The sequence below is a fragment of the Mesoplodon bidens genome, assembly GCF_964165515.1.
Source record: "Mesoplodon bidens genome assembly, chromosome: 19".
NCBI classification, from domain to species: domain Eukaryota; kingdom Metazoa; phylum Chordata; class Mammalia; order Artiodactyla; family Ziphiidae; genus Mesoplodon; species Mesoplodon bidens.
The window spans coordinates 48,488,726-48,505,248 of NC_138179.1; the positions used below are offsets into that span (position 1 = coordinate 48,488,726).

General features: G+C 45.7%; 1 protein-coding gene across 4 annotated transcripts; it reads right to left on the bottom strand.

Moving 5' to 3' along the window:
* Nucleotides 1-1,247: 1,247 nt before the first annotated feature.
* Nucleotides 1,248-16,287, bottom strand: LOC308607302 (ADP-ribosylation factor 2). Of its 4 annotated transcripts, none has more exons than XM_081219116.1 (5): nt 16,153-16,287; nt 13,396-13,562; nt 10,341-10,451; nt 4,929-5,053; nt 1,248-3,029 (listed from the first exon to the last, which is right to left on the bottom strand). In XM_081219116.1, the coding sequence occupies exons 2-5, from the start codon at nt 13,541-13,543 to the stop codon at nt 2,868-2,870; spliced, it is 546 nt and encodes a 181-aa protein (XP_081075242.1). In that variant the 5' UTR covers nt 13,544-13,562; nt 16,153-16,287; the 3' UTR covers nt 1,248-2,867. The 4 variants fall into 4 exon arrangements, with proteins under 4 accessions (XP_081075242.1, XP_081075243.1, XP_081075244.1 ...); XM_081219117.1 differs by lacking the exon at nt 16,153-16,287 and adding an exon at nt 15,832-16,146; XM_081219118.1 differs by lacking the exon at nt 16,153-16,287 and adding an exon at nt 16,085-16,106.
* Nucleotides 16,288-16,523: the final 236 nt, after the last annotated feature.

Below are 16,523 nucleotides of genomic sequence, written 5' to 3' on the forward strand. Positions count from 1 at the left end.
TTTCCAGGCAAGGAAACTGGGAGTCAGAGGTTGAGTCCAGTTGAATCCAGCTAGTGAACGAGCAGAGCTCGAATTTCAGCCTTGGCCTTTGATTCCAGATTCAGAGCTCCCGCCATTCTGATTGATAGGGCAACCATACATCCCCTTTCATGCCCCACGCCCCTGCATAATTATTAGCAGCACCTCTCGCCCTCTTCCAGTCACCTAACTCTGGGGCAGTCTGTTCCCTGGGGCCCTGCCTCATCTGTCATCAGGCTGATGCCTCAGGACTGAAGCTGTGTTCAGGCCAACAGCACCTCAGCACTTCCCAAAGCCCCCACCAGCTCCCCAGGCCCCTCACCTGCCCAGAATAGGTGAATCCATAGAAATAGGAAGTAAATTAGTGGTGGCCAGGGGGGCCATGGGGAAGGGAGGAATAGGCATTGGATGCTCATGGATCCAGGGTTTCTTTTGGGGGTGATGAACAATGAGTAGGGTGGTCACACAACTCTGTGAATATGCTAAAAATCACACTTAAAAAAAAAAAAAGAAAAACAGTGAGTGTGGGACGCAGCAATATGGTTTTTTAAACAAGCATCCCAAATGGTCTTATTAGCACTTCCCATGGTTAGAAAAAGACAGAGGATTCAGCAGGATTAGGTGAATAGAGTGGGAAAGATTAAACAGAGCCCCCCATCCCATCCCACTTCACTGTTCCTGTAAATAATACCGATCAGTTTGGGGCCAGCACTGCTATTCACACCTTAGACATCAAGATATCCCCAGGGAAACACCAGGCAAGGCATACAAAGGTCTCACAACCCTATGAGGTAGGTATTATTCTCATTTAACAGTTAAGCAAACTGAGGCTCAGAGATATGGAGTCAAAGAGTAACAGGCCTGAGGCCAAGCAGCTAGTGAGGACACGGCTGGGATGTGAACATGGCTTTCAGGGACCCAAGTCTTCGCTCAAACCCACTACACTGAAGTGCCCCCCCCCCATAAACCCCAAATGACCAGCTCCAAATTCACAGAAAGAGAAAGACAGTAGTTGAAAGTGTCATGTAAGGTAAGAATGGGGAGCACTGCTGAAGCAGAAGGGCCGGGACAGCGCCTCTGCGGGCTCTGCCTTTTGTGCAAGTGCCCTGGGAGTTTTCAAGAGCAAGTCTGCTAAGATGCAGAGGGAAAGGGATTTTAAAGTAGTTGCTCGAGACATCCAGAAGCACATGGCTGTCCTCTCCTCCTCCAGGAAAAGTTCTTTACTGTCCAACCAGTCAACAAGTGTTTAATGAGGCACAGCACTGTACCACATACACGGTACTAAGCATAAACAGAGAAGTCTAAGACACAGTCCCTGCCAATTTGAGGCGTACAATCTAAATCTTTCTCAGGACTTAACTCCATGGTTAAAAATCAAATCTGGACTTCATTGCCAGTATTGTAAGGAACATTCTTTAAAGTCAATGTTTTAAGGAAAAAACTCCACATTTATCATGGCATGAAATTTCTTCCTAGTAAGAGCAACTTCATTGTTAATCAGTAAACAAGGTTTACTTTTGTTAAAATTCATCTTACATTCTCCTCCTCTGTAATCTGAAATGAAGATTGTTTTTCTGAAAAAGGAATTCTAAAAGGTAGTAGTGGAACAGCTTAGGTACAAATGTGGCCAACGGCTGTCTGGGTAAAACAGCTCTAGACTATTGAGTGAATCCAGCTCATTTCCAGGCCATTGTTACTATGTTGAGGACAACATAAAGCACGTTTCCACGGAAGACATTATTGCCAACCAGAAGAGGGCGTCAGTGCCACGGAGAGTGGTCTGGACGAGACATTCCTCCACAGTGAAATTTAGCACCAACCAACTCGGCTGCTGGGAGTCTCGTTCCCCAAAAGAACCTCTTGATTCTCTCACAAACTCTCAGAACTCACAGGTGTGTGTGGTTCTGGGAACACAGCTAAGCTAAACTGCAAGCTGGGCTAAGATACTGTACACGGTGACGATCCCAGCCCGGGAGTGAAGCTCCTGCTTCGAGCGGAGAACGCTCAGCGCAGAGGCGTGGCGGCAGCAGCCTCAGGAGACAGCGATGTAGGGACACAAACACGACGGCGCCTCCCCTCCTTAAACCGGCCCTGCGAGCAAGAGCCTTGGCCGTGCGCTGGGTTCCCACCCCTAAAGGGTCTCCATTTGGCAAATACGAGGCAAGGAAGGGAAGGACTAGATGATTTCTACTGTTACGGGGTCTAGTGTTACGGGGGGTGGTTTTCTAATGAAAAAAGATCACTGATTCCTCCCAATGAAGTACATTAAACCAGGGTGTCTGGGCTAGAAAATAACTTAAGCTCAGATCTTAACAACTTAACATCTTAACAACAACTTAACATCTGCGGTAAGCAAGGGCCTTTTTGTCTTGGAGGATCATTTGCTTTAAAGCACTGAAAAGTGAGCTGCTTAGCTCTGGCAGTGATGGGAAAGAAAGACAGTTCCTTCCTTTTTACGAAAGGATGCCAAGTCTAACAGGACCCCCAGGTGTGCAGAGACCCCAGACCTGGACTGGAACCACACAGAGGAAGTCAGTCCACGGCCCGCCCTCCCCCTTCCTCCCACCACGGAGACTACTCTGGCTATCGGGCACCAGGGAGCCCTCGGGACTCCTCCGTCGACTGCAAAACTGGTCACCAAAGCTATGGAAATGGAAGGTGGCATATAAAATGTAACACATGGTCCTACCATGTAGGACTGGTTTCCTTAGAGGGCGTATAAGGCACCATGTGGGAAAGCTGCTCCCACGCCCGGCCACGCGCCCACACTCAGCCCCTCACACGCACACACGCACACAGCAGAGGCCAGCTGACTTTGACACGACGCACAGGGAGCGCAGCGCTGCCTGTCACTTCTGGGTTTTGAGCTGGTTGGAGAGCCAGTCCAGGCCTTCGTAAAGCCCATCTCCACTGGTGGCACAAGTAGCCTGAATGTACCAGTTTCTCTGGCGGAGGGAATGTAAGCCAAGCTTGTCCGTTATCTCTGCTGCGTTCATAGCATTGGGAAGATCCTTGAGAGAGAATATTCAAAAGTCAGTTGATCAATGTTATATCCTCATAATGGAACATTATGCTCTTCCCCCAACACCTGCCCTTAACCCCCAGTCTTATCTCTAGGCTCCCAGTGGCTCAGGCTCCAAACCCTGAAATCATCCTTAATTTTTTTTTTCTCTCTCTCTCTCTCCTCTCACAAACTCCACACGAGGAAAGCCCACCAGCTCTACCCTCAAAATACATCCAGAATCTGACCACTTCTCACCACCTGCACAGCTATACCCGGATCCCACCACCATCACTTCTCACTTGGGTTTTACTGAAATTACTTCCAAGTTGGTCTCCAAGCTTCTGCTCTTGCTCCCAAAAGTCTAAACACAACCCGGCAGTCAGTGAAAGTCAGATCAAGTCATTCTTCTATCAAAACCCTGTGACATCTCCGTCTCTCTCGGGGTAACAGCCCGAGTCCTCAGGATGCTCTGCAAGGCCTTCGTGACCTGAGCCCCCATGACCCCTCCTAACTGTCCTGCTCTACCTACAGCCCTCACCACAAGTTACTATATTATAAAATTGACTTACTTAGTGTGTTTACTATCTGCCTCTCATAACTAGAATGCAAACTTTACCAGGGCAGGAATCTCTATCTTGTTCTCTGATGTATTCCAAGTGCCTAGAACTGTGCCTAGCACATAGTAAGCTCAAACCAAATTTGAATAAATTATCATTAAAGAACAAGGTAGATCTAGATGCAATGATTTGGAAGGACATCAAAGATATGCTAAGCGAAGAAGCAGGTTACAAAACAGAATGCAGAATATGATCTCCAGAATTTAAATATGAATACAATCATATAACTGCTCATATAGGCACAGAAAGTTTTATCTCTGGAAAGAAATATAAGACATTTAACCATGTTCTACCCTGAAGAGTGGGGCTAGAATGTTTCACTTGATATTGTGAACTGTCTGCATATTTATACCATGAGCATGTTCTGTTTTTATAATTAAAAAGAACAAATGTCATTTTCTTTTAAGAAAGTCCGTTGTGTTCACTAGTGAACTTCAAACTGACATCGAATCTAATGGCTGAGTGAATGATGATCCACCCACCATTTAAAACCATGTTTACAAAGGGCTAGATGACACGAGAAAATGCTTTCAATAAAGTGACGAAACAGGATGCAACACTGTCAAAACAGTACGATCTCGATTACATAACGAATGGACTCCTGGAGGAGAAAGTGCGGGGACACACGTCAAAACGTGACCCTGGTTTATCTCAGGCTGGTACATTCCGCAGGATCCTGCCTTCTTTTCCACGCTTAGTTCAGCTTCCTGAGGCTGGAGGGTTCCACACCCTCCTCCTACTCCTCTTTTACTGCTTTTGGTTATAGTTACACAGAAGCCGAGCTTCCCCAGGGATAGGCCCCAGATGATCCAACCTCATCTCCTCCTTTGCTTCCCCCCACCCCCAGTCCCATCCCAGCTGCACTGGCTGCCTTCCTGCTGGCCTTCAGGTGTCATCTTATCAGATGGCATCTTATCAGAGGGGCATTCTAGTCCTTCCCCTCACCTGCCCCCGCCTCCACGACACTGCCCCCAGACATATTACCTGTGGTTTATTGACGGACTCTCCTCCCACTAGAACATAAACTGTAAACACAGGGATTTTCGTCTGTCTGGTTTACTGCTATATCTATATCACCAATACCTAAAACAATGCCTAGATCTTAGTAAATGCTCAGTCGATATTTGTTGAGCCGAGTGAATGAATGTAAGATCTATGCTAACAAAGAGGTGGAGAGAAAGGCTAGGGACGGGAGAGAGGAAGGCAGGCAGCTAATTAAATATCTCTATTTTTAAGTGAGCAGCTGGCAGTACTTTTCAGTCCCAGGATTCAGAAAGCCAGCGACATACCTGTTTATTTACAAACACCAATAAAACTGCATCTCTGAGCTCATCTTCGGCTAACATTCGGGTTAGTTCTTCTCGGGCTTCATTGACCCGCTCTCTGTCATTACTGTCGACCACAAAAATCAGACCTGGAAAAAGGCACAAGTGTGTTAGTAATCTGAACCTGGGAAAGCAGCTGTTTATACGTCCTTACAGCTTCTCCCTGCTTACACATGTGGTTTCACTGAAAGCAATCAATACAAGATATATAATCTTTAGAGTTGGGAAGCCTCCTGTACACCCAACTAGCCTTTTTCAGAGGCATCATAGCCCTTCATCAGATTAACAATAACAAGAATAGAGAGAGAAAAGGTTAGGCTTATTTTTTTATTTTTTTTGCGGTACGCGGGCCTCTCACTGTTGTAGCCTCTCCCGTTGCGGAGCACAGGCTCCGGACACGCAGGCCCAGCGGCCATGGCTCATGGGCCCAGCTGCTCCGCGGCATGTGGGATCTTCCCGGACCGGGGCACGAACCCGTGTCCCCTGCATTGGCAGGCGGACTCTTAACCACTGCGCCACCAGGGAAGCCCTTTTTTTTTTTTTTTAAGGCTTATTTTTAATCACTTCATTTCTACATCATGCCTACATGATGAAGACCCAATAAAAATCTATGGACATCCAAGTTCAGATAAGCTTCCCTGGTTGGCAATGCTCTGCGTATGTCACGCAGCGATGTGCCAGAAGGGTAATGCACTCTGACCCCATGGGAAGAAGACGATGCAAGCTTTGTGTGTGACCTCCCAGATCTTGCCCTATGCATCTCTTCCTTTGGCTGGTTCATTTGTATCCTTTTGCTATAACAGAACTGTAATCGTTAAGTATAGCGCTCCCCTGAGTCCTGTGAGTTGTTTTAATGAATATTGAACCTGAGGGGATATTTGGAACTGCCAAATTTGCACAGCTGGAAAAAAGTGAGGGTGGTCTGGGGAGCCCCGAATTTCCAGCTGGTGTCTGAAGTGAGGGAGTCTTGTGCCCTTAACCTGTGACGTACGGCCCAACCCCAGGTAGTTGGTGTCAGAAGTCTTTGCAGCGTCCCACACTACAGCAGCAGAGGAATCCCAGGAAGCAAAAGACAGGTCAGAGAAAGGGACCACCACACTATCTGAGCAAAGGTGGCTGAAACCTGCACAGATCTGGTCACTGCCACATTGGCTGGAGGCAGAGGCGGGGCCCATAGGATCTCAGAGGAGGTGCCCAGGAGGGATCCAGCACACACTCCAGACACAGGATGCAAAAGACTCTCTTAGCAGTAGTCCACGTGACATTAATGGTCGTAACAACTGGATGGTGAGCTGACAATAAGCCTTCTGTGAGACAAAAATGGGAAGTGGCTGCCAAAGGAACTAACTTGATCCTAGGCTGTATCAACAGTCGCGACACCAGCTCAGTTTCTGAGACACGGGCAACAAAAAGCCGATGCTACAGTGCGTCAGTCCGAACATCCCGGGAATGTTACGTGGCTGGTGCTGGACCCCACACTCTAAGACACAGGCGAACTGGAGGGACAAAGAATGACTAAGACGGCAAAGGAATTAGATACCAGGTCATACGAAAAGCAATTTATATAACTGGAAATATTTTGCCTAGAGAAAAGATTCATTGAGGGGACGGACAGCTGTCTTCAAATATCTGGAAGCTGTGACATGAAGAGAGGTTCGACTTGTAAGTAGATGGAAGATCAGTGGGTAAAACTACAGGAGGTCAAGGTGATAAAGAGTCAAGAGACATGCAGGTGCAATGGGCTGCCTCAGGAGGCGTGCCTGTCACTGAAGATGCTTGTGCCCGGCTTAAGCGGCAACTTGTGGGGACGCTGCAGAAGGGATTCTGCTGACGGGAAGGGCAGTGGAATGAGATGACCTCTGGGTTCCTTCTGACACTGAGATCGCAGCACCATGTCTAGGAGGGAAAATCTGTGATGGCCCTCGGCCCTTTCCCTCTGTGCTTCCCAGGCCCACCCAACAGCTGCCTGACCAGCTGTCTGGAGCGGCCCACTCTGGCAGACAGGAGTGCCCACAGCTTCTGAACGTCTGGGACTTACATGAGACTCAAAGCCATGTCTGTTACATCACATCAGACCAAAACTGAAGAACATTCAAAACTCCCCCCCAAAGATCTGATAGGCTGCCAGTAAGTTCTGGACTCTGATCATAACTAAGCAAACGAGGTTATCCTGAAATCTGAGGAGATCCTTAGTCTCCAATGCAAAACTGACAGGGTGGAAGCTGACATATTATCCCTTTGCCATTCCTAATAGAAAGAAAGGTTTATAAATATTAGGTCCCATTTTATACTGTTTCTATTTAGATCCTTATGTGAGAAACAAAAAAACCTAGCCATCAGACTGACTGCACTTCTGAACTAAGAAAACCTAGAAAAGGTAAATTTACAAATGAATAGTATGCTGTAATTTGTTTTTAGAAGTGGGGAGAAGAAATTTTAAATGAAAAAGGACAGCCTGACTGTTGGGAAGTTGGCAGGAAAAATTGGGGCAACATCCAACATTACTAATGGCTGAAATGTCTGGACCCACCAGACAGCAAATCCATTCTTCAGAAGTCCCCATTTGCTAATTTCATGAAGAGTCTAAACCACCCACCACAAGGTCCTAGAATATAGCCAGTTAGTTCCCCACCATCACAGCAGTAGTTACTGAAACTCAATAAAATTAGGCTTGTTATAAATAGAAGATGGAAAACAAACAGGCATTTCTACTTGGTGACTGAGTGTGACAACTCTTAATAAGGTGGGTAAAGGGAACCCTGCCTGAGAATGAGGACAAAAAACCTCTAGTAATTTGGACTCTGTGACAGTTAATTTTATGTGTCAACTTGACTGGGCCACAGGGTGCCCAGACATTTGGTCAAACAGTATTCTGGGTGTGTGTGGGAGGGTGTTTCTGGATGAGATGAACATTCGAATCAGGACACTGAGTACAGCAGACTGCACTCCTCAGTGTGCTCTAGTCCAATCCAATGAAGGCCTGATTAGAACAAAAGAGAGGACGAAAGAGTTCACTCGTCTTGGAGCTGGGATATGTGTCTTCTGCCTTTGGACTGGAACTTAATCATCAGCTCTCCCGGGTTTCCAGCCTCTGCCAACGGCAGATCCCAGGACTCCTCAGCCTCCATAACCACATAAGCCAATTCCTTATAAGAAATCACATACACACATACATATATATATATATATATATATACACACACAAAAACATATGTGCAAGCATGTATGGATAGCCATCCATCATACTGGTTCTGTTTTTCTGGAGAACCCAGACTAATACAGGCTCCTGAGTGCCCACTACCTTCCAACCACAGAACTAAGCATTTTATAAAATTAATCTCATTCAAGCCAAATGATCCGGCACAGTAGGTATTCATCTCCATTTTACAGGTGAGGAAATCGAGACAGGAAAGATTACCTAACTTTCCCAAGGTTTCATAGCAGAGCTGTGGTTCAAACCCACATTTTCTACTTTTACCACTGGTGAGGAATTACAATAGTTTGACCAATATGGCAAGTGCCAATCCAGGTTAAGTGGACCCTCTGAGTATCAAAAAGCGTATTGTCTGCAACGGATTGAAACACAAAGACATAAAAATCTAAGAGTCATCATGGAAGGTTGCTAGGGTATCGAGTTGTTTCTCTAAAAATCAATGAAGGGAAAGAATTAAATATTTTTCCTGCCTTTCTTATATAAACTATATTTCAGAGAAAGCAAATATTTGATGAAGGGATTCTTTGTTTAGAAGGATTTCAGCTTAGTAGACTCAGATGGAATGACAGAAAAAAACGGAGGGATAAACTGTTGGAGAGCAGCAGATGACTAAAGAGACATAACAATGAAAGGCAACGTGTAAACTCTGATTCCTTCCCAAACAAGTCAAATGTGAAAAGGATGTATTTGATACAACTGGAAAAATCTGAATAAGGACTGGGTACCAGATATTAAAGAAAGAATGTTAATTTTGGAAGTGTGATAATGCATGGAGATTATGTTTTAAAAAAGTCTTTATCAGTTTGAAATAAACACTGAAGGACGTATGAGTAAAAGGCATCATGTCTGGCATTTGCTGTAACACACTCTGGGCAAAACGCTGATAACTGTTGAAGCTGGGTGATGAGTACCTGGGGATTTGTTATGTATCCTCTTCCTTTTTTGCTTAAATTTTCCACTAACAAAACTGGAAAAAGAAAAGATAAATGCACTATTCTGAGGAAAGACATTCTAAATCTATAGGCTAAGGAAATAACTATAAATAGAGTTAAGTGTTAAAGGTAATAGCTAAAATAATGATACATAATATAAAGGGACAGTCGACTCGGGTATTTGGTCTGAAAAGATCAACAAATATGGGTCTTTACCATGAAACACATGCAATGAAAACACCATAGGTAGTAGAATCTTCAAAATTAAAAGAGTCCAGGGCTTCCCTGGTGGTGCAGTGGTTGGGAGTCCGCCTGCCAATGCAGAGGACACGGGTTCGTGCCCTGGTCCGGGAAGATCCCACATGCTGCGGAGCGGCTGGGCCTGTGAGCCATGGCCGCTGAGCCTGCGCGTCCGGAGCCTGTGCTCCGCAGCGGGAGAGGCCACAACAGTGAGAGGCCCGCGTACCGCAAAAAAAAAAAAAAAAAATTAAGAGTCCAAATAAATTCTGAAATGAGTATGTAGATGCCAGGTGGTTAGGATTCTACCTGAGAATCAGGTGTAAAAACTATATGAACAGCTTACGGATATCTTGACAGGTGATACTCTGTAAGGTATCATTTATCCAAAATATAATCAATGAAAAAAACTCAAATAGATTGATGGGGGACTGGGACACGTTAAAACCCCCAATTTTAAGAAACCAGTGATAAGGAATTAAGGTAATGATCTGGGATATTCATGCTTATTCAAGCACTTGTAGAATAACAGCGCAGTAGGGGAGGCACTGTGGCCACACAGGATGCTGGGATTTGGGATTCCAGCCATCCCTGTTCATTTCTTTCTCTCCACAGGAATGATTTTCAAATATTCTCCACAGGTTTAAAAGAGTGTACTGAATTCAAGTTCTTCCAAAATTGGTACTTCATCAAAGGCACATACAACTTTCAATTAACCAAAAGATGGCATTCATTAGAACAACCATTTTCTAACTGTTCTGGATTAAGAGGAGACTCCTATATAAGGCATTAAAGCCCAAGTACTTTTTCAAGGAAGGCAGGGACCACTTCTCAAAAAGAAGCCTCCCCAGTAAGTGTAAGTGGGTCAGCAGAAAAGAAGGAATGACTGACAGTCCCAATAAAGCAGCGCACCACAAGGTTTTGCTTCAAGCATCGACCTTTTAGGTGCGTTTAACAGAAATGGTTGCAAGGCTAGAACTGGATAATCTTTACCTTGTGTGTTCTGGAAATAATGTCGCCACAAAGGTCTGATTTTGTCCTGGCCACCAACATCCCAGACTGTGAAGCTGATGTTTTTATATTCTACCGTCTCCACGTTGAAACCTAAATTGGGAAGATGGAGAAAGTGTTTCATGAAGACTTCTGCTGGTTCAACCATTCAAAATAATTTCAGCCAACATTTGGACAGTACTTTTCATTTACGAAGCAGCTTGCCAGTCAAAGATCCATAGCTTACAAAACAGAACGTGTTAGTCAGCTTTCTCCCCCATGCATTGTGACAGGTGTCTCCAACCTTCTCCACTCCCTCCAGCCCCCCTCCTCACACCTCCCCTCCCCTGCCAGCAGCTCTTCCTGCATACTTCAGAGCAAACAGAAGCCATCAATGGGACTGCTTCCGCTTCCCACCACACACTGTAGAAACCCAGCTACATCTTCACCCACCCTTTTCTCCCTCCCTCTTGGAGCAATGGAAGGGGGCAACTAGCTAATGCCAATCCCATCCCCCCATGTGCTGGATCCAATTCACCCACGCTGTCTGGAACCTTCAAAATCTCCAACCTGTTTAAGTCTTTTGCATCTCTCAGAAAAGATGACTCCACACCTTCACGCGCTACCACCCTCTATTTTCCCTTTTAAAGTCAAACTTCTCTAAGACGTTTAGCTACCTTCACTGTGCCAACCTTGTCACCTCTCACCCAATACACCTTAGTTCTACTTTACCATGTTTCGCTGGTTTTGCCAAGGTCAGCAAGGTCACCATGTCAATAAATCTGACAAATGCTTTCCAGTTCTTATGTGATTTGATTTTATATCTGACACTACTGCTCACTCCCTCCTTGAAACTCTTCCCTGGCTTCCCATTTTTCTTCTGTTTCCATGGCTGTACCTTCTCAGTCTCTTTAGTGAGCTCAGCCACATCTGACTGATCTTTAAATGATGCTTAGTTCAAAATCATTTACATAGAACTGTTGCACATAACCTAAACATCCATCACTGGAAATTTGTTAAACATATAGCCACATAATGGAATACTATCTAGTTACTAAAATTTGATGTTGATCTGTACTGATTATTATTTAAGCCCCCAAACATAGTGGCTTAGAACAATGATTTTCCCCCCTACCCAATTCTGTGGGTTGCCTGGGCTTCCTCTTGTAGATGCATTCAACTGTTGAGTCCTTTGGGGGCTAGGCTGGACTTCTCTCTCTCCAGGTGGTCTTTTTATTCCCAAGGAGCACTGAGCTTCCTCAACCCCAAGACACAGCACTTATCAAATCTTTGTGTGAATCACATTTGCTGATGTGCCCTTGGCCAAAGCAAGTCACGTGGCCAAGCTCAGCACCACTGTGGAAGGGGACCGCACAGGGGTATGGCTACTGAGGGGCATGATTCATTGGGCGCCATTAGTTTAACAATCTACCACAAAATCAGTATTCAATTCATTCACCAAATATTTCCTGGACACCTATTATGTGTCACGCATTTTGCTAGGCGCCTGGAGACAGTGGTGAACAAGGCAGACATGATTCTTGCTCTTATTCACACTTTTGGAAGAGAGACAAGCAATGACAAATGTGCTCAGAGTTACTAAGAAGTTCAGGTTGCTATGGAAACTTACAACAGGGGAAAACCCGTCCAAGGGATCAGGAAAGGCGACCCTGAGAAATGATGCTTAAACTGAGACGGAAAGAATGAGCTGGCATTAGCTACATAAAGGGGGGAGGGGGGTAAAAAAGAAGGCAGGGAGGCACAGAGAGGAAATGACATAGAAAGAGATCCAAACACATTGTTTAATGCAGAGTAAGTTGGAAGACAGCCGGCATATGACTTCACAAAGATATTCACCAAAGTCACCGTGTTTTTCAACACTTGTTTAGATTTTTTTTGTATGTATGACATTATGGAAGCATGAATTATTTTTATAATTGGAGAAAACCAAGTACTTATGCTATTTTCATTTTGGACTAATATTTTTTAAATTATGGGTATGAACACTTTCTCCATCTGGTTTCCTCTTCCTTTAAGTGCTGCAATCTCTGAAGCTACTGCCCAAGTTGGAAGTTGATCGGTTGGTTCCTGTGCCTAATCCAACATTCGGAACACTACTGACATTCACATGCCATCCTGGGGAGGCTATTCTTGCTCAGGAGTTTGGATCTGGAGGCAGCTGATGAGGCACAGACTAAGTGCTGTCAAAACTGCCTTTGAGGGGCTTCTGTGGTGGTGCAGCGGTTAAGAGTCCGCCTGCCACTTCAGGGGACATGGGTTTGAGCCCTGGTCTGGGAAGATCCCACATGCTGCAGAGCAACTAAGCCCGTGCGCCACAACTACTGAGCCTGCGCTCTAGAGCCCGCAAGCCACAACTACTGAGGCCTGAGCGCCTAGAGCCTGTGCTCTGCAACAAAAGAAGCCACCGCAGTGATAAGGCTGTGCACCACAATGAAGAGTAGCCCCCGCTCGCTGCAACTAGAGAAAGCCTGCACACAGCAACAAAGACCCAATGCAGACAAAAATAAATAAATAAAACAAATAAATTTGTAAAAAAACAAAAAACAAAACCCTGCCTTTGCAAAAGTCTTAAATAGCTGACAAAACACAGTGCTGGTTCGTAGGAATAACTACACCGCCAGATAGTCCTCCAGCATTTGAACAAATCAGATTCTTCACTTGACCACCAGCTCAAAAAAAAATCATACTACATCTTTAAACACTAGGAACATACTTGGTATGGAGAGATGCTTCCACTTAGAAAGGCCAGCTGGAAGAAAGATGGATTTTAATAATCATTATCTTTTTTTTTTTTTTGCCAAGCACATAGGGTTAAACTTGTTCCACCTAAATGTGTTCATATGACTCCCCTGTAAACCTAGCACTGTGCCAGAGATGCCAGGGAGCAATTAGGAAATGGTATATTACCTGGTTTTGGCCTCAAAACCGCTCTTGGGGCGGACAAGATTTTCCCCCAAAAAATTCAATAATGCAAGAAGTATGCAAAAGTATAACATACTAAAGTGTAAACTGGTCTTGTCATAGGTCGTTAACATACCTATCGTAGGGATGGTAGTCACAATCTCTCCCAGCTTCAATTTATACAAGATGGTGGTTTTTCCAGCGGCATCCAAACCCACCATAAGAATCCGCATCTCTTTTTTCCCAAATAGACTTTTAAACAGTTTTTCAAAAACGTTCCCCATTGTAACTGAATTCTGTGACCTGAAGGAAAAGAAAGGCAAGTCAAGTCATTGTTCTTTGCAGAGATACAGAAACATAAATACAAGATATATACATGAAATACAAGTCTCCATTAGAGGTGGCTCCTAGTAAATACTGAACAATTTTTAAGTATAGTTTGGCCAGTAAGGAATAGAGTACCTTGTTTTCAAAGGGAAACTCAACTAAGCCTTTTGATACCTTGCCAAAAAATTCTCTTTTCCGCTGCAGCATCCAAGTGGGATATGTGAAGCACAGTCTCAATGGTGGCAGGCTTTAGTCATCTTAAGTATGAAAGCAATGTCACAACAGACACAACTAACACTTCTGAAATGAGAACTCAGGAAGCGGAGAACCACCAGTTTATTTTACACGATGTGAAGCAAAGTCTTTAAGGCAGGTTAAGTATCAGCACCTTTTAGAAATTCAGTAGTTGCCTTTGGCTAGCAGACAGTATCGAGACCCAGAAAAGAACCTAAAAAACTTCAGAGGTGAGGAAATACAGCACTGGGAAACGGCACTGCTAGCAGAGAAATTAACTAGGCAAAGAGTAGAGGAGATACCATAGCACCCAGTGTTGACCATCACCTTACTCTTGATTATTTTTAGCTGTTTTGGAAACAATTCACACACATATAAACATAAATGATAACGTACAGTTCAGGGAAATGTCATGAACCAAATCAAAAAAAGATGATTACCAGCGAGCCAGATCTCCTTGTGCCCCTTCCCAATCATTACTCCCCAAAAGGTAATCACTATATTGACGTCTAACCGCATAAAGACTCAATATTTTTCAGTAGGGTGCATGATAGATTCTATAAAAGAAAGCAATAGTAAAGACAGATCAGGGACTTCCCTGGTGGCGCACTGGTTAGGAATGCGCTTGCCAATGCAGGGAACACGGGTTCCAGCCCTGATGTGGGAAGATCCTACATGCCAAGGAGCAACTAAGCCCATGCGCCACAACTACTGAGCCCACGTGCCACAACTACTGAAGCCCGCGCACCTAGAGCCCGTGCTCTGCAACAAAAGAAACCACCACAATGAGAAGCCCGAGCACCGCAACGAAGAGTAGCCCCCCGCTCGCTGCAACTAGCGAAAAGCCTGCACACAGCAATGAAGACCCAACACAGCCAAAAATAAATAAAAAATTTTTTAAAAGACAGATTAGCTCTGCAGAAATTTATTCTACGTCTTTAATTTTAACAGATCAGCCTATTTGAAGTGTGAACTTGACATTCTAATTAAAGACTTAAAAATAGTACTGTCGGGCATCTCTGGTGGCGCAGTGGTTGAGTCCGCCTACCGATGCAGGGGACACAGGTTCGTGCCCCGGTCCGGGAAGATCCCACATGCCGCGGAGCGGCTGGGCCCGTGAGCCATGGCCGCTGAGCCTGCGCGTCCGGAGCCTGTGCTCCGCAACGGGAGAGGTCACAACAGTGAGAGGCCCGCGTACCGCAAAAAAAAAAAAAAAAAGTAGTACTGTCTACAACCCTAACCTTGCTCCTGGAAGTCTACAAAGATTCTTCAAAGAGAAATAAAAAATCCTTGTTTCCCTTTAAACTGCTAACCATAGGAAAACTTTATTCCTGGGCAGAGCAGGGTTAAGGCAGAACAGGGACAGCCCATCTCCCATTCATCGGGACCTTAGGGACCTCAGAGGGGAGGTCACCAAGTTCCACCTCTGAAATTCACCTGTGTCCTACAGTAGCTTAACTTCATGGATGATGTCCAAGCACACACCTTTTTATTCTACGACCTGAGAAAAGGAGCAGAGTGTTTATCCTGTACATAAACTAGGTACCGGGGAGCTGCTGCAACCAAAGAATAATGATGAATGTTTTAATCATTCATAGAAGGGCCATATAGAAAGTATATAGAAGTCCATTGCACTATGGCACTCAAAATCTTGTTGGGCGACAAAACTAAAGATTCCTTATTTTCGTTTCCGAAAAAAGATAAATCTCACAGATGAGAAAAAAACAGTGAGGAACATTCTGGGGGAGGGAAGGTACTTCCCACTTAGATGTCCTATGAAGCAAATACTTGATTCCTCCTCCCAACTACAGTACACCTCCAAGGTTCTCCCTTCTGCTTCTCTTTTCCTCTTTTTCCTACTCATCTGCCAGAGGCGCCCAGAGCCCGCTGCCCTGCTAGAGACCCTCTGGAAGATGCCGGCGACCCTGGCGCCTCTTTGGTACGCTCACCCTCCCCTACCACAAGCACCAACTGTCAGGGAGAACTGCGTGGAGATCTCCAGGACACGAACCAGAGCGGGTGGCCAAGTGGGCGTGCGCAGCGGGCAGGCACGCGCGCTGGGTCCCCGGGGAAGGCGTCCGAGTGTCCTTTCTGCTCAGCCGCCAGGCCGCTTCCTCTCGACCTCCGGGCCCCGGGGAGAGCGCAGGGCCCAGCGACGGACGAGCCAAGCCTCTTTCTATCCCCGCAGCCCCTGGCCTACACGAGGGCGGAGAAGGGATAAGACCCCTTTCTGCAAGCCACCCGCTGCTCTCTAGCTTCCCGACCTCTGAAGGTGCGGAAATCCAGCCAGGCCTTGAGTGCCGCAACCCTCTCTCCCCAGTACGCGACTCACCGGTCCCCAAACTGACCACGGATACCAATACCGCGGCCTTTAGGATTTCCGATCCTCTCTGCGAAATGGCGACAGGCGTGGGGCGGGAACAGTAACCAACCAATCACCCGTCGCCTCTTGGAGCTTTTGTACCAGTGAGCGCGAGGTTCCATGAGTGACAACAACTCTGGCCAATGCAAAGGACAATAGGAGCCGGGGAGGGAGGAGACCCGCCCCTCGCGACCTAGGCGACGGCACGAAGCTCTGGAAATGCCGGCTTCGTCTTCCAATGACAGCTCACGGGGTCCTGGCGAGACACACCCATATGCCCCGCCCCTAGGCTGTGCGCGACCAATCAAAAAAGTAAAAAGATTTCCGGTTTGCTCCAATCA

Coding starts and splice junctions, on each gene's coding strand:
- LOC308607302 (XM_081219116.1), bottom strand. CDS start 13,543: ATGGGGAACGTTTTTGAAAAACTGTTTAAAAGTCTATTTGGGAAAAAA. Junction 5,054..10,340: donor TTATTTCCAGAACACACAAG/GTAAAGATTATC, acceptor GCCTTTTTCCAG/GTCTGATTTTTGTGGTCGAC. Junction 3,030..4,928: donor TGGTGTTTGTAAATAAACAG/GTATGTCGCTGG, acceptor TTCTCTCTCAAG/GATCTTCCCAATGCTATGAA.